Genomic DNA, 18,465 nt, shown 5'->3' with positions numbered 1-18,465 from the left:
TTATACGCTCATGATTTTTATGTTTGGTTTGGTGTGTAATTAGTTAATTAGTAATTAGTGATGCATGAATTAGTTGTGGGACAGGTCAATTATTGCTCCCAAGAATCTAAATCTTGTGGTTATCTTTGCATTTAGCATGAACTAATAAGGTTGGTGTGCAGAGAATATATTTAGTCGGATAGAATATTGAAAATATCACATGAAGTGACTAAAAGTCTTGAGAGTTTTGGATTCTCATGTGAAGAACAAGGCACATTGTATTTGACCAATGAAGCTTGTACTGGTGGACATGGTCTTACATATATAAAGAATTTTATGTCTTACGGCCAAAATTTGAGATATTATTCTATATACTATTTTGTGGCTAAGATTTAGCATTTAACCAATGCTATTATCTAATAAATTGGCTTCAGCAATGAGATAAGCTTAAGTTGGTCGGAGCGACTTATATTGTATAAGGCTTTTCAAATTCAAATTTCAGCGGCATTAGTATTCAGCGGAACACTATTAAATTCTCATACTCTTTCAGTAAAAATGATACACATAGTTAAAATTTTATCTAATTAATTAAATTCAGTTTTGTACGGTTTAAAAAAAATATTTATAGAATATACGACACGTATCCAAATAATATCAAATCTCGACAATCTCTAGATCTACAACTTTTATATTCACGACTTCTTCAGATTCGGAATATATCAATGACAAAACAAAAGCTTAATCTAAAAGATATTCGGAGAAGATAAGAAATTCTAGTTTAGTTGGTTTGTTAGAGTTTCACATTGTTTTAGGACTTATTGGCTAACCTCTATAAATATGTAGATGGCACCCAACATTATATTGCTATTGGATTTTTGATTTTTTGCTTCTTATCTTCTCTTCACCATCCTTCCACCTCTATAGTTAGTAAGGTTCCTCCTCGCTTCTAATCTCCCTGTTGAGCCACCCATCTCGACCACTTCGTTCCTTCTGTCTACTTTCCTTAATCACTTCCACAATCCACCCTCATCTCTATACCCATTCATAACCCTAACATCCATTTTATCCATCATCACCCACGTTATTTTGTATTTTTATCTCTGCTACAATTCGAATCTGCAAAGGGCGTAAATATGAAAGTTGTAGATTAGGAAGATACAAATCCAACCCAATTGGTTTCGTAATTTTCTAATTACCGAAAAATATCTGACGATTGCACGGAATGCTTCCTACAATAAGGAATTGTTCCGTAGTCGATCTTTTAGTTCTAGATCCCATTAATTTGGTATCCTAACTTTAACAAATTAGTATTAGAGCCTATAAAAAATAATAAAAAAATAAATTAGGCTTTAAAATTGTATTTCTTGAATATCATATTAATTAGACTTATTGCCGCTGGCACTATGTTTGATCTGTTAGCTCCAATTATTTTAGGGTTGTTACTCATAATTTATAAAATAAAATTAAAAAAGAAGCCACTGAGATAATTGTCAAATAGTTAAAACGGCTTATGGTGCATCATAGCATGAGTGATCCCGGGTTCAAACCTCAGTGACACTGTTGAGTTCTTATTTATCTCTCCAAAAAAATGAAAAAGAAAAGAAGAATGCGTTATGGATTGCTAAATAGGTTTAGGATTGACACAATAGAATGAGGCCTAAGGCCCATATAGTATTAACTCAAACCCGGCATCTCAGGGAGGGCAATTCCTCATCGATTACTTCTCAAAAGGGCTAAATTGAGGTACTTCGTCGTCGACTTCTACACGAAATTCCCGACCCAAATACAAACCCGAGACCGACCTAATCCTCTCTCTTTCTCTCTCTCTCTCTCTCATGGATTCTTTGTTAGCCAACTACGCCTCCGACGACGACGAAGATGGAGGACCCAAGGCCGATAAGGATGACTCCATCCCTCCACCAAAACCCTCCTTCTCTCTTCCCCCTCCTAAGTCTTCCTCCTCTTCCTTCTTCTCCTCCCTCCCCAAACCTAAATCCCTCTCTTCTCCCGGTCCACCAAAGCCTCCTCCCTTCGAATCAGATCAAGCGATTTCGATCCAAGCAGGAAAACCCACCGAGGATGTCCCTTCTTCGAACCCACCCAAGCCCCAAGGTCCTGTCTTTTCCTCTCTTCCCCGGCCCAAAACCTCCTCCTCCTCCTCCTCTTCGTCTTCCTTCTTCTCTTCTCTGCCGCCTCCCAAATCGGAAGAGCCTGCGGTTTCTAAGAAGGTCGTGCGCTTTACGCCCCCTCTGCACCCGTCTCTGCTGAAAAGAAAGGATTTTGACGACGACGATGAAGAGGAGGAGGAGAAAGAGAGGAAACCCATCAAGGTTTCGTCCTCTTTTGCCCCCAAAAACCTGTCTTCGATGCTTCCCGCGCCGAAGAACTCGCTTTGCTTAGCGCCTTCAGTGACCTCTGCCGCCTCGCGGAGATCAACTGTGGATGCCGAATTGCCGGCGGTCAATGCAGAAGTGGTCAGACCTGAGCCAGAAGGAACCGGTTTCGAGAGCTACCAGAGTTACGACGGTAGCTGGGTCGGCGCATCGGTGGAAGCTGGAGTCGAGGGGATGGTAGATTCGAGCTTAGCAAGCAACAGTGATCCCTCTGGTTGGATCCCAAGTTATGGTACGGATGCTTCTGCATGGGCTCCAGATTATGGTAGTTATGAGGGCAATTGGTCTGATGGATCGGTTGCAATAGGAGCACCGGAAATTCCGGATGTGACAAGTATACTGGGAAAGAGAGGGAAAAACATCCCTGCTGCGCAGATTCTGGAGGTGAAGCAGGATGAATTGATGAAGAATAGACCAAGGGAGGGTCAGACTAAAATGACAGGAATAGCATTTGGACCATCTTATCAGGTTTATATTTCGTACTGTTATATCTTTTTCAGTGATCATCTTTGTCTATTATGTTGCTTATCATGCGAATTTAGATCGACCTTATTATTCGTATAACCTAATTAAATTTCAGTAAAAGAAACCTTTAGCTGAATGTTGTGGATACAGGAGAAAGAGAATTGAGCACATTTCCTGCTCTTGTAACCCTTGCTTGGTAGATGAGCTCCCTCCACTACTAAGAATTGGAATATCAATTGTACTTGTTTAAAGATGTGAGAACATGCTTCAAATGCAAATTTAAAGTGAGGATTATTATTCTTAACTTTGTCCTGGTTATTCTGTCTAAGCAACCTGCAAGTATGCCGAAGAGATAAGGTTTCTTGTTCGACATCCATGCTTGGCACATATTGATACTTACATAATAGCAGCATCTTTTAACCATTACCCAAAAGTCACAAGTGTTGCCACTGTTTAAATCAATAGGTGAGAAATATCTTTTAATGGAACCCTAGATCTAGGGCCAAATATGTCTTGGTTTTTCACATGCTTAGCCACCTTTGACTTTGTTAGGCAAGTTCTAACCCAGAACTTTTCTTGCCGTTGAATCTAACACATATTTAGATTGGTATCATCAAGTTGTCAATGGTACAAGTACCCAAGCCGACAAGATAAATAAGAAGTTGGGGGTATGTTGTGAGAAATGAACAAGAAGTTAACATGACTGCGTTTGGTTTGACAAACAATGTGACTAAATAGGCTGAATAAAGGTAAAAGATGTATGCACACATACATGACTCAACTAGTTGATTGCTTAGTTGTTACTGTTGTTGTTGTTGTTGTTGTTGTAGGTACTGCATAATTTTCATATATATGCCTACATCATATTAGAAACTCTGAGATGAGTTATGACTTTGTGAAGTTGAAAAAATCTTTCATATGTGTTTTGTAGAAGTTCTGTTGTCATTTATGATTTTGCAGTTACATTCTCCTATATTTTGATGTGCTGTCTATACATGATATCATCAATATTTGCCCTGCCCTTATTGTTTAACTAAAATTTTCTTGTGTAGCCTATTTCTTCAGCCAAGGGAAAGCCCTCAAAGCTGCATAAAAGAAAACATCAGATTGGCTCTTTGTTCTTTGACATGAGGCAGAAGGAGATGGAACTAGCAGAGCGACGCTCTAAGGGCCTCCTGACTAAGTCGGAGACGCAAGCCAAGTACGGTTGGTGAGCTTTGTTGTAACATTAGGGGCATCTTATCCCCTTGGAAGCAAAGTTTGGGGAGGGAAAGTTTTACTTTACTCTGTTTACGATCGACATCTCATGGAAGCCTTGATTTGCTTATATGCATTATGTGAAAGGTATACCTCCATTGTTTCACGCAATGGGAATCTAATGTCTTTGTTAACTTTTGGAGAGCATTTTTCTCATGTTTTGTGCACGATCTGCTTGTAACTTACTATTCTAGTGTTTGCAGCACATTTAATATAATAAAGCCTTTAGATAAGCCTTTCTGTTTGCCTGATGTTGCTCCCATCAGAGAGGTTGGCACCTAATTCTGGAGGGGGTGCATTAATTGCTCTCTTCTTTTGCTCTTAAAAAGTGAGGATATTACTATACATGATCAATCTTTGGCAACAGAAAAGAAGCTAAAAAGATGTCAATCTTTGACACCATTATGAACTATAGACAATCAAACAACTGAACAAGATAAAAAATGTTACATATGTGCCCCCTAAATTTGGTATCTGTATATATAAAAGATAAAAATGATTCCATTTTGTGTGTACCTCCAAAAGTTTAACGTGAGGAAGTCTGCACATAAATAGAGACGAGTACAAAATATCACAGGCAACTAATTTCTACAATACTTTGCAAGAGGCAGTTCATTTTACCAAGTAGATTCTTTGTCTTACACCAAAAACTAGAACAATGTCATCAGATAAAAAGAAGCTATTTCTATAGTGAACTCTGCAACAGCTTGAGCTATGTGCAACCACTCCTTACAAGTACAAAATCTGAGATAACTCATCTTATTGTACACAAACTGTGAAGTCTATTATTGGAGTGAAAGTCACCAATCTTTTAAGAGCTCGCCTGCAACATCTTTATAACTAACTTTTTTCTTCACTGGGTTAGGATTGGGATCCGGCAGTAGCTTCTTGCCTTCAGAGGCGGAAGTCCCATGTTCAATTTTTCTCTGGCTAAGGCTTGGGATCATATCTAGTAGCATTGCATGCAATGGATCAACCATTTGTTCCAACTTCTCACCTGGCCTACTGGTTCCTACATCAGCATGTGTCCTATCAGACCTTTCTTCAATTCTACTTTCTGGATCATTTCGGTTTTGATTAGAGCCAGTTGAATCTATATCTTCAGATCCTTCTTGAAACTTGATAAATTTGACATCTGCAAGCGGTTCTTGATTTTTGTTATCCCCGTCTTCCTCCATCTTAGAAGCAGAATCTTCCCTTGATACCAAAGGATCTCTTCGGCTAGAGTCGCCCAAGGAATCACTTTCTTCTGGTTCATCTTGATCTATTTTTGCAGGTCGATTCCTTCTTCGAGGTCTTGGACCTGCTTTGATATTTCTCGAGCTAGTAGGTGTTGTTCTTCCTCTTTTCCTCTTTCCACCTATATCAAGTAATCGTGGAAATTTATGGTCTTTCGAGGCACTTGTATCAACAGGAGGCTCGGCTTCATCCCTGTCAAAGGAAAGAGAAGCAAAAAAATGCAAAACCAATCAAGGATGAAGAACTTGAAGCAAAAAGCACATCCACATAATTGGAATAGAGACAAGTGTATTGTTTAACTAAACACATGCCTAGTTGTATAACTATATATTTATCTACAAAATGGATATGTACTTGCAAGAATAGTATTATCTGTGTTACGATCTGAGCATGTGAATTGAATCAGTCGAGTCTAATTAATCTAATTTGCTTATTGTCTTTAATTTTGAATTAAAATCGATAATCCGTATGTGGCCAATTCATTAGGACTCTACTCCTATAAATAAAAGTAGTCGTAGATTAATTATCATCGTGGAATGGTCATTGAGTTAAATTAATTTAGATCATTCTTATTTTCCTAAGAGTAGATCGTATCCCTAGATCTATTCAAAGCTTTCAAACCTTAGTCATCATTCTCCATCACGAGTCACCCTACTTTATCGCTATTCATCACCATCCTTGGCCGTTCACCACCCTTGATGACTGTGGCAATGTTGGATAATTACTAATCTATTTAGATTTGACCTTTCTTCACTGTTTTATTTTTAACTTTTCACTCCGATGTCTGATTGACGTGAAACCAAAGCCCTTAGGTCCATAACTCGTGAAGCTACCACCTATAAAAATCTTATAATTTTTTTACCTCTAGATCGGTCCAGATTTGATTCGTAACAATCTGTATAGAACTATTATTACTTGTTAATTACATAATCTACACAGTTTTTAAGGTCAGTCTTAACTGACCTATCTTTATTTGCCCATACATAATAGATTTGGGTCCCCTTCAACTAATGGCAGCTGTACAAGTTTTGTGCACTTCGGGCCTACTCCCACATGTCATGTATTTTTTCTCCAAGATTATTATAACAGTAAATCTGGTATCATGTAGTATATCCACATATTTTATCCAAGCCAAACATATGATTCATTCAAAACATGACTTAAAAATATTGACAAGTACTCTTCACTCTAAAAACGCACAAAATATTCAATCGTTACCTGCTTTCCACCCTTATTTCTTCTAATGTATCTGGTTTCAGATCATAAGCATCTTCAGGCAACTTCTTGCACTTCTCTAATGAATCCTCCAGCCACTTGTTCTTCACAACATGTAAACTTTTATAATGTAGAAGGTGCCTCTGTGTAGATGGAAAACTGCAGAATAAACAGCATAACACTTATAATGAATCTGTGAGTTGTCAATCAATTTAAATAAATATACTCCAAGCATCTTTGAAACTCCGATACATTTTATACTGCATTTTATAGAAGGAACTACAGTTCAACAACGCTTAGCAGGTAAAAGTTTAAACCCTCAACTATAAAGGCATCGTGTAGCCATGACATCCATCTCCAAATATATGGTTTCCAAACTCCATTTAATCTCCTTACACATCCAAGCCAATGTAAAGCATTGACACATTTATAGAAAAAGGAAGAAGTAGCTCTTATGTGTGAGACTGCATATAATCTTTTCAATATTCTAAATTCTTACCTATTATATATTTCATCAAAATTATGTGCTTCCGTGGTTGAACATACAACCAAATGAGTAGCAGGCTGAAGACTGCTGCAAACTTCACCACCATGCATGGTTAAATCAAGTTTCATCCTCTTCAGTGCAAGATCCAATATCACACTGTGATCCTCATTTCTTCAAAACAAAATTTCAATAACTGTGTAAAGAGCTTTGAACGTGGAAGTATGACTCCTGTTCACACTTCAAAAGTATTGAACCTCTAAAAGAGTAGAAATGAAACAAAAGTGGAAGTGAGACTCACACTAGAGGCATTCCTTTATAGAAATAGATGGAACAACCCTGAAAGAAGCACAATCGTTCCTCTGGACAATACTTCTTCCTGTAGTACTGTATCATATTGCCATTTTTCACTTCAGTCATATTGTTAAATATCTGAACAAATCAAACAAAATTAAAATTGATCAGTATACATTGGGTATGTCCTACAAAATGCAAGAAGACCCTTAGCTTCCAAGTTGTAATTCACTGTGCTGTTCTGTTACTCTACTTTTCAGGTGACATTTTCTAGCAGTATATAGGTTAACCTTTTCCAGCTGAAATACCATTTAACTCATAAAATAAAAGCTCTTTGACAAGATCACTGGTAAAGTTCATGAATATTCAGCATGTCATTTATAGGTCTACGCCAATTGATATTAGATGAACTTATAAATGGAGATGCCTTTGCTGAGTGCCACAAGCGTGACTGAGGCTTTCAAGTTTCAAGACTGAAGCTTCTATTCTGCCATATTCTAGTGAAGCCACCATTCACCTGCAGCACCTACTGATTACTGTATCCACATAAGGTGCTGATCACTCAATATTTACCATCAAACAATTCCTTAAGGGCTGTTTAGTGGTCAAATATATTATTTGTATATTTAATATTGAACAAATATTCTTTTATGATACCATAGGAGATTGAACACTTCCAGTCACGAGCTTGCACACCTGTTTGAGGTCTGTGATATCAATGTCCCAGAAATAGTAATCAGAGAATGCATCAATCTCTTCCTGGAGTTTATGCTTTGTCGCATCAGCAAGAAAAAGGAAGTACCTACAATTACAAAAGAATATCCAAAAGTTCAAAATACACTAAAACATTCTAAAATACAAGTCGGATTCAATACTAACTTCGGTTGCAAGTGCAATAGACATTTCTGTTTGCAACAATCCAAGATCCAAGAATAGTGAATTATATCACCATGACGCATGGCTGCCTGGTACTTGATTCCTATCAATCCAAATTAAGCATGTATCAGACATATATTTGACATATCATATCTGAACAGCAGAGTACCTTTCTTCTCAGCTGCTATACAGTGAGTGACCGAGTCATTAAGATTCATCGAGAAAGTTCCTCCATTCTCCGCCACCAATTTATGAAAGAAATCCAAAGAATATGATGGAGGAATGTTGACAAAATCTAAGTGAGTCAAGGAAGTGGTTCTTTTCCAAATCTAATCAATTATAACACTCCATGCTGTAAGAAATCTAATGGTTGGATTTATAACATTTTATTTTCAAACGATGCACAAATTTTTTTTACTTCAGACGACAAACCTGAGAATTACTAGCAGGCACTGAAATATTACCTTCCTTATAATACACAAAAATGCAATTTGCAGAGGAATCACAACAGTCAAAGCAAGAGCTCAGAGGATACAAAACATCATATTCGAAAAAATTAAGGTCTCTTCCTTAACATCAGAGATGTCAGTCTGCACAAAATGCGAAGGGACCACAGAAACATTCTTCTTCTCTCCCTTCTTTGTCGGTTTTATATGCTTCGAAATGTGGTCCTGCAAAATTGCATGATCTGTTCCCTTGTGTGTGTTACCGTTGCTTGATTGTACTATGTCCACAAATGCTGACATTGTTAAAAAAGAAAAAGCAGATCAATATAAATGACAGGTGGATATCAACAAAATAGACAGAAAAACCTGATAAGAATATCATTCTGGGTATGTCAAAAGAAAATATAGAAAAGAGGATGAGAACATATGAGAGCGTCACTTAGTGCAACAGTCATAGGTTGAAGTAATGCAAACCACCTCTTCAATAATGAGGGTAAAGATGATCACGTTTACCCTTCCTATCCCACATAGGATGGAGCCTTCTTTTAAAACAAAAACAAGAAGGAAAAGATTGAATTTCAAACTCAGACATTATTGCATTTTGCGCTGATGAAGTATCTTATTATATCTTTACGTTCTCCACCAGTCACATCATTCTCTAGACGGCTGACAGCACACCTTAAAAATGTGTAGATTCTCTTGGAAGCATTTTCAATTATTGAGCTGAACTCTTGCAAAGCCCTTTTCTGGGCCAAAAGCTTAATTTATGGCCAGATTTAACCACCTAATCAGCTTGTTTATGCACTCCTGTCATTTCAGTTTCCTGTATATATGATCCAGTATCCGTAGCTTCCATACCATGTAATAAGCATGAATAAGTGGATATCATTTCACTAGCCTACAGTATGTACCAACAACAAGATATTACATAAAGCAGTCAAGTGGAAAATATGCACCTTCACATCTAAAGAGCCAAAAGAACTAATCTACAACCAGTAGAATAGTAATAATAAAGTTTCAGAAGAAACCTCCTATTTCTACCTCCTGTCTAATTGTTTATTTCGTAAAGTGTGTCGAATGATACATTTGGAGAGGACTTGGACTTCAGAATATACTTATCTTAGAGAACAAAAATGGGTTCTGCTTAAGAAAAAGATTGAATTAATAGGCCATTTAGAATTTTAAAACTTACCCCGCACATTGAGGCACTCATACCACGGTTTGTCATATCTCACACGGTTAATACGGGGGAATCTCAAACTGTATGGGGCAGCAAACACCTTAACGAACAAAAGCCACCATAAGAAGTGTATAAAAACATGAGAGAATAGCAGAAAAAAAATTGATCAAGCTGCTTGCAACAAAAACAATTTCTGCAAAAACAACTATTCTACTATGAAAAAGTTGTAAGAGGATGTTTTGACAGAATGAAAACGTAAACCATTAGTAGAAGCAGGCAAGGTCCATCCAAATAAAAATAGAAAGATTTACCTCTGACTTGATTGTTCGGATATCACTAGTTATGGATATTATAACGGATCTGTAGTTGGAAAATAAACTGATTAAACGTTACAAGAACTTAAATCTCCAATCAATGAGAGGAGGTTTTAAGAATGCCAACTTATCAGGGCTCTCGATCCAAACATCTGGTCTCTCCTTTGAATTATTTGTTACTTCGTAGAAGCGTGGTGCTTTTCTTGGGTTATCATTTTTCCTGGATAAGAGGAAGATTAACAAAAGAAAAAGGTAGAAACCCAGACACTGTATAATCTTGAGTGCCCAACAACTTCTGGTTTGTGAAGTTCAGATCTTATGTTTTGATGGCCATAACAGATTCCCACAAAATAGCAATAAGCAAGTCGAAACAACATTTTCAAAAGAATAGAAGAAAAGGCAAAACTCTCAAAATCACCATTTAGCCAAAATAGAACCTGGAATTAACTTGTCCTCATCAGAAGATCAAATTAATACCTATTCAGTCAAGCTACTTAAGGAAAACCTGGAACATTTATCTCAAGAAGATAGAGTAGATAAAAAGGTAAAGTAGATATATTACATCAGAAATCAACACTATTCGAAGAAGGAAAATATATTGATCAGAACTCAAAACTGGAAAAGAACTGAAAGTATGAATAATAAATTTTAGCACATCGATATGAGACCAGAAAATGAGTAATACCATGATGTCACATAGGTACCTGAAATAGGGTTTCAATTTTGTAATCAGCGCATCAAGCTCCTCATCAGAGAGGCCAGTGCCAACTCGACAAAATGAAACAAATCTAAGCAAAAAAAATTGCATCAAAACATTGTTAAACAAAATTTGACAAGGTTTTACAAAAAGATCTGATAGACAATAAACTAACTTCTGTGTCAAAATTTAACGGTGTATAATGTAAAAAAGATTGTAAGGCATCGTACTAATACAAAACGACAACAAATTCTTCTTGATGTTCACTTTATGGTTTTAGTAAACTATATATCAACCAATAGATTACACCTCAGACAATTATAAGAGACCTGAACAAGCTAATCACATCACTTGGACTAACCACGAAACATACTAGTAAACCTACAACTTTCATGAGCTAATTTATAAGTCCAAGGATCCAAAAATGTGAACAGAATGATGGCATGAACTATGCAAAGCTAGTTATAAATGCAAAGAAGGATTTCTTATTCACCTTTTTGGGTAATTAGTAGAATCTGAATGCTCTGCAAGACCCACTAAGAATTGAGCTACCTGCAAATAAGTTGAAGAAATAGAAAGAAGATCTGCATGATTACGTTCATAAGACCAAGCAAAGGCTAAATAGAAAATATGAATGCATATACAAGCGTATGCATCTGCAAGTATACGCATCTCTGGGCAAATAGGAACTAGGAAGTTGGTAACCATAATCCACATGGTCAACTACCTACTAATTTTCCAAAGAATCACCTAGGAGCAGTTAGAAGGCCCCTATTTTCTTGCATCATAAAGTCATTCTAGCCGTACTAGGTTTGATTAACCAAACCATTAAGTAAAGAAATATAGTTAAACGAGAGCATAAAACTCCACCTCTCCTCCATGACGACCAGATCCAAAGTATCCTCCTGATGACAAAGAGTGAGTCAACTTTTACTGAATTAAATAGTCTCTTTTCCTCAAGAAAAAAAATGCAGAATAAACTGAGGGAGGGGCGTAAGCTTACCTATAATAAGGACATCAAGATCAGAACCAGCATGTATATAGTCAGGTTTCAACTTCAGCCACTTTCCGCCACGATCACTAGGTTCCCATTTCGAACCAAGATCCTTCAACACAATTCCCTCATCCCTACAGAGTATATAGAAATCAGAAAACCTGAGTGCATGCAACAAAATTGAAATTAATGTCCCCTCCCCCCCCCCAAAAAAAAAAGTAAAAGATGACGGACTAGAAAAGGGAAATATAAGATTGACATTTCGGTCATCAGTGCTTTACACTCAGCATGCTTATGTGTTATTGTTATTTTAGATGAAGTCATCAAACCAGCTTCAGTTCCAGCAGAGAAAGTTAGCACAAATTTGAATTGCTCCAAATAATTTGTGATAGAAAGTTTCAAATCCATAAATTTTCATATTATTTGGACCCAAACCTGTTTACAGACAATTTGTAAGGGGAAAAGATTTTTTTTTAGTGACAAACAATTAAAAGATCCAACGGGAAAGGGGCATATGATGAATGTATCCCCATGATTCAAGTATTTGGTTCTGACTTCAACATTAAGTCACCTAACTGTCGATCGCGAACCCAGCTGAAGTTAAATGTGGGACTCTCAGGTTACACCACATCCAAGTATCCAACCCATTTATGAGAATCTTCATCCCTTACTCATTTACTTTGGCACACTCAGATAAACTCTTTAGAAGGTTCCAATTCCTAATCAGCGTACCAAGTTTAGCATATGCTAAAATGAAAATATTATACTACAGAAATCTAAACTAAAAAGCAATTTTACAACTGCTCAGACTTGATCATAATTAACAGGGGAAAAAAATATAATGAGTTTTATCACCTATTCTCAATAGTTTCCTTGAAAAATCTCTCAACATCTTCCAGATTATATGCAACAATGGACCAGCTTGGTTCTCCTGAAAATTTAAGAGTGCTTATCAAGTGCAACCATCATAAGGCTTACAACACAAGCGTGTATCACCAATGAAGATTTATGTGGCACAACAAGTTACATGTAATAAGTACATAAGATCCGCAAAAAGAAAAAAAAAAGGAATTGTTGCCTTTATGAGATGTCCAAACATTAAAGAAGAATCCATTTGCATCTACATAAAGTTGTTATTGGGAACAAGTTATGGGCTGTTAGGCTTCCAACTATATATGAATACGTCAACGAACTCCCTTACGGTTCTCTCAAGGTGGAAGGTAACCTAAAAATATTTTTTGGGCAGCTTCACTAGCAAGTACCTACTACATTCAGCAGAAGGATGAAATTTCATGGCATTACCTGTAAATTTGCTATAAGTAGATGATGGAGGTTACCAGCACTGGCCCTAACAGAAGTTGTAATACACTAGTTTTAAAAAAAAAAAATTAATTCAAAGACACAGTTGTCTCAAGTATCCTAAATGAAAAAAGCTGCAAGAACATTACACATGCTCATTGCGTTTTAACAAACCAGGTTATCAGGTCCACACAATTTGGATGACAGACTATGCTAAAATGTATATCTTTCTCTTTCTTCGGCAAAGAAACCTTATAGTCCAATATGAAAAATTAACATAAAAGGGCAATGCTTCTACAGCATAGACTACATTGCCAGATAAAATATATTAAGAGGTCATGATTAGAAGGTCCAAGTTCAGCTTGTAAAACATTTTCAAAGACATAAAAAAGCAGGTGAGTACATACAGAGAATCATGAACTTCAACATGCAAGCCGGAAACAATACTTATACATATACATCATATACCACTATGTATATACAGTATGCTGCTTAACATTCTGATACTTAATATTACAGAAACAGGGAAATAGTGAGTTTTATCACTCACCTGGTGGACGATGGTCATTAAGACCCCCATTAGGAATCAAAATCTCTAGCTGACCTTTCAAAGGTTTGATAACCTTTTGCAGGAGTTCATGTCGTTCCGCCAAGCTCTGATGAATAACACTAGTATCTCCAGCATAAAGAATATCAAAAGCAACATCTATATTTTTATGTCAAGTTAAACTAAGTAATATAAAAAATCTAAATATGTCTTATCAAAAGCAACATTCTTGTATATCTTATCCCAAACCAAACAAACTGATAACAAAGAGCAAGTCTATCATAGAGTTCTTTTCAAAATCATTTTATTATGCATATAGTGATTAGCAACAATAGAAGCTGCAAATGAAGATTATAAAATATCATTAGAACATCATAGAAAACAGATCAAATGGCATTATGTCATTAACAGCTCAAAGCTTGAGAGTTCAAATATCTCATCAGAACATACGCAAATAGCTCAGACCACAAAATTTCGCGACTCTTTCTAGATGAACAAAGGCTCTTGCTAGCAACATTCAACCGAAAAGAAAAGAACAAGAAATTAAAAACCAGATGATATGTCCACCATATGTATTCAAAATTGTACAAGTCTTGTTGCAAAGGTTCTATTGGTGATACTAATTTTTCATATCAATTCAAATAACAATCACTGCCAGAATCTTACAACATCCTTTTCCATATAAGACATGAGTCAGACAAAAGTCGACAAGTAAATGATGAAGACAGGTAAAAGAAACTCGATATCAGGAGATTAACAATATGAAAATAGCCTGGAGACCTTGATTAAACTTCATAACCAACAAAGATTTAGAGACTCATCATTTGAAGTTCTCGAAGACCTTGTGGAACTAAATATTTATTCCATACCAATATCCCCCTACTGAGGGATTAAAAAACTAGGTGACTCCAGATAATTCAGACTTCAGGGTAAGGATACAGCACAACTGCAAGTACAAAAGACAAAACTGAAGTAAGATGAAACTTGTTAATAATATTGACCGCAAAACAAATCTTAAGCATATATTTCTCAGGTAAGAACCTGGCGATCAGTCTCCAGTCCTTCCCTCGCTGCCTTCGCTGCCAAAAGAATTTAATTGGTGACTATTTCAGGAAAACTAACTATAAGTTACATGATTATAGTTTATATTAATTATCAAAAGACCTATTTCCTGGTTTGAACCAAATTCTGCAAAATGATTGGTAGATCTATCCCAAACAAGCATTTCTCCATCCAATATGCACCTGAACAGCATCAAAATCTACTTGAAAGAAGGAACATGGACATATATAACGCACCACAACTCAAGTAAAAACAGTTTCAGGTTGAACTCCTAAAGAGATGACATCAATCCAATATAGTAAGGTTATGAACAAACAAGACGACTTATTCAGTATGATAACTCCTAAACCTGATCAGAGTACAATACAATCTCAACTAAGTGTGGCATTTTTGAAATGAATTTCAGTTATAAATAATTAACTAAATTGATAATAAGGCTTGAAAAGAAACAAAAAGAAAAAATGGACCTTAGAATGATGCAATTAATACATAAATATTAAACAATCTGAAATATAAAACACACTGTCCAAGTCTTTGGTTGTAAGGCCATCATAAAAGTCTTGCAAAAACTGAGTTAAGTGAACCAGTTAGTATACTTCACTTCCATATAAGATTACAAGCAAGTACCTGTCAACCAAGACATTTTGCAGAATTATCTTCGACATACCAGGTGCATATTCAGGATGATCAAGAAAGTTCCTGATGGATGAGAAGAGATGAGATATTTTGACTCAAAAGCAGATACATTTAGGCTTTCAGAGTAAAAATTCTGAAAAAGAAAATCCTAAAACATTAAGGACTCATAGTGGAGCATGCAGTATAAACCATTTTATGCTACAGGACATGTTTTAAGAAATCCAATAAACCAGTAGTTGGGAGAACATTGAACTAGATGTTCGCTGGGAATCTAATCAGACTTGCCGTGAGAAAAAATGAATCTCTTCTCCATTCTTATGAATTTGAATGCGATCACCATCAAATTTGCATTCAACAACCACCTGCTTTCCATGAAGCTAGACAATACAAAAAATTGAGGAAAGTTAGTATGAAGAGATTTATATTGTCCCTAAAGAATTTAGTAAAATAAGCATGGGATTGGTACTGTCCTAAAGATTCAATTATTTCACAATTTGAAAAGCATGTGGAAATGCATGTTCCAGGACTAATGTAAGCATATAAAATGGCAATCGAAACCACTAAGCCATTTTTGCTATATCCATTTCTTTCAGTATGCAATGGATGCCTAAGAAAGTTGCCAAATAGTATCTGTGGTGCTTATCAAGGTCATCATGTTGAATTTCTCAGGTTGATAGCTGATTCCAGATAGTTTTTTCTAACACCAGACCATCTAGTTATCCAGGAAAGTGCAGAGCAGTGAAGGAAGCTCTCATCAATGGAGGGCCTAAGCAAGACAAGATGCATGTTGCCCTATGCTCATCTATGAAGAGGTTTCTTTTTTAAAAACAATTTCATTGCTATCATGCCTTTCTGGTGGTAAACAAAAAAGACCTCCCTTTATAAAAGATTCCTCCCAGCTAATCCTCTCCTGATGATCTTAAGGAGATTAGCATACTAAACAATTACCAACTTTCGGTAACGATATGATAGTTAATACTTAAGTACTTAAAAGAAAAACAAACCCATTGAGAGGCAAGAACAAAGTTTACCTTCTTCCATGCTGTTGAAGCATCACTGACCCTCATAGCTAGCTGAGGTCTGACAGCTTTTCCCACTTCTATATCCTGTTAATAGAATGGCCAAATGGTAAAGTATTCTAAAATATGATTCTAAAAGGAGAGCCAAATCACATAATAAATTATCTTTTCTCTGTATGAGATTGACATAGGATAACAGAATTTTGTCTCCTGAATTTAGAAACAGCATTTATCAAATATCTGAATGTTTTATCCAAAACTGACATACATTAATCATTGACAGCCTCAAATTACCTGACGATTATGTCTTTGACTTCGATCTTTCAACTTCTCACAAACTAATTTAAGGTCACAAGTAACATTAAACAGATCTTCAGCATCAGGATGAAATTCATGGAATATGCTCTTCTCGCTAAGACCCAACTTTAGATCTATGAAAACCAATTAAGATTATATTATACTTGAAAAATTAATGCAACAGATTTTCAAACAAAGGAAAGGAGAGAAAGCAAGTGAACAGAATGTTAGGAAAGAACCTTTGAGAATGATCATCAGAATCCATTTCATTTCCAAGGCATTTGTTTTCTTAATAAGACCAGCAAGTATAGAAGCCTTTGTTGCCCTATGAAGATCAGGAAAAGAAAGAATACATTTACATTTATATATAAGAAATGAAGTAAGAACAAGGGCAACAGCCATCTTGTGATGCTTCAAGTCCATTTAAGTCAGCAGCTGTAGTTTAAAGTGAAATAGTGACTTTGTAAAGGAAATAGGCCTATAGTTTACATAAGGAAATAGTGACTTTGCAAGTTGAAACAATATCAAGTACCAGAGTTGGAGATTCCAATTAACGATGCCCATAAACTTCTACCTATTTTCCGCTGCGGCCAGCTGATCGAGTGCATCATTCAGCTCCTTGATTGTTAGTCCACCTGAAGCCATTCCTTGTCTGCGTTGAAGCACCTGACCGGCATTAAAAGGATATTCTTCAAATTCCACCCCTTACTGTTTTAAAGCTCAATTATAGTAACCGAGTGCATGTAATGGAATTTTCTTTAATAACGACAAAGACCAGACATTTTGGCAAAATTTAGACAAATCAAGCTAAAATCCAGCAAGCACTGAAAATGGTAAAATGGATTTTCTGCAAGAAAAAAAAAACGGACAATTTGCCACAAAACTTTAATCAACTCAGACTAATAGATGAGCAAGCAATGAAATAATAATGGGCGGCGCGTTTCAAAAACGAAAAAAATAAATATCAAACAATTTGCCAAATTTTAGCCAAAGAAGGTTGAAAACCGACCAAATCAAAATGGCGTAATATGTGTCTCCCTCTAGAATGAACAAGGTCAAACCTTTCACCGTATTCCCAGCCAAAAAAAACCCAAACGAGAAATTGAATACTCCACTAAACTCTCCCAAAATTTATGAAAAGCGAGTAATGAGAGAGACCGTCTAATGGATTTGCTTCAATGCCGACCAAGATCAAACATTTTCCCATATTTCCAAACAAAATTGCAAAAGAAATAGCAATTTGGTACTCCACCAAACTCCCAAAGAAGAACCAAACTGACCTCGGCAGCCACAAGGGCAAAATTTCCAGCATTCGCTCCGACACGAGAGCCCCCCCTGCGCCAATTGACGAGGCGGAGGGCGTCCGGAGAGTCCTTGGCGAGGCCGAGGGCGTCGACGAGGCAGGTGGCGAGGACGGATTCCTTGAGGCCGTAGGAAGCGCGCTCGCGGTCGAGGGACGGAAGCACGAGGCGGATTGCGCTGAAGAATTCCTGGCCAGTGTAGACCCGGTCGAGGAATGTTCGCAGGCGCTTCCGCTTCTTGGCGGCGGACCGGTCCCGGAGCATCGCCTGGAACATGCTCACCAGGAGCCCGAATCGGACCGTCGCGTCCGTCATCTCGACGTTGAGATAACTCGCTTTCTCTCTATCTATCGCTCAAAAAAGACCCTCGTTTTCTTTCAGTCTTTGCTGGTTCTTAAGCGGTGGGAGGTGAGAACTGTCGTCCCGTCGGAAGGAAGACTCCTTCGAAAGTTTGCATATAAGACCCTGTGT

At 36.8% G+C, this 18,465-nt stretch overlaps 2 protein-coding genes across 3 annotated transcripts; one reads left to right on the top strand and one right to left on the bottom strand.

The window, feature by feature from the left end:
- Positions 1-1,728: 1,728 nt before the first annotated feature.
- LOC140772448 (uncharacterized) lies at positions 1,729-4,327 on the top strand. Its single transcript, XM_073114522.1, has 2 exons — positions 1,729-2,840; positions 3,890-4,327. Exons 1-2 carry the CDS (start codon positions 1,815-1,817, stop codon positions 4,049-4,051), a joined length of 1,188 nt encoding a protein of 395 aa, XP_072970623.1. The 5' UTR covers positions 1,729-1,814; the 3' UTR covers positions 4,052-4,327.
- Positions 4,328-4,665: 338 nt separating this feature from the next.
- Positions 4,666-18,425, bottom strand: LOC140771720 (putative DNA ligase 4). 2 transcript variants are annotated; one of them, XM_073113347.1, is made up of 27 exons: positions 17,974-18,425; positions 17,268-17,359; positions 16,933-17,018; positions 16,691-16,827; positions 16,409-16,483; positions 15,663-15,754; positions 15,369-15,440; positions 14,844-14,923; positions 14,721-14,758; positions 14,619-14,625; positions 13,683-13,838; positions 12,689-12,764; positions 11,843-11,967; positions 11,710-11,744; positions 11,333-11,391; positions 10,847-10,930; positions 10,270-10,362; positions 10,140-10,188; positions 9,841-9,928; positions 8,738-8,941; positions 8,372-8,497; positions 8,206-8,305; positions 8,023-8,128; positions 7,334-7,464; positions 7,048-7,206; positions 6,552-6,707; positions 4,666-5,525 (listed from the first exon to the last, which is right to left on the bottom strand). In XM_073113347.1, exons 1-27 carry the CDS (start codon positions 18,307-18,309, stop codon positions 4,895-4,897), a joined length of 3,393 nt encoding a protein of 1,130 aa, XP_072969448.1. In that variant the 5' UTR covers positions 18,310-18,425; the 3' UTR covers positions 4,666-4,894. The 2 variants fall into 2 exon arrangements, with proteins under 2 accessions (XP_072969448.1, XP_072969449.1); XM_073113348.1 differs by having other exon boundaries at positions 7,334-7,419.
- Positions 18,426-18,465: the final 40 nt, after the last annotated feature.

This window comes from Typha angustifolia, chromosome 12, assembly GCF_048772165.1.
Source record: "Typha angustifolia cultivar Huaian chromosome 12, ASM4877216v1, whole genome shotgun sequence".
Lineage (NCBI taxonomy): Eukaryota > Viridiplantae > Streptophyta > Magnoliopsida > Poales > Typhaceae > Typha > Typha angustifolia.
The sequence above is the reverse complement of the archived record's forward strand: the minus strand, read 5'-3'. Positions and strand labels throughout refer to the sequence as shown.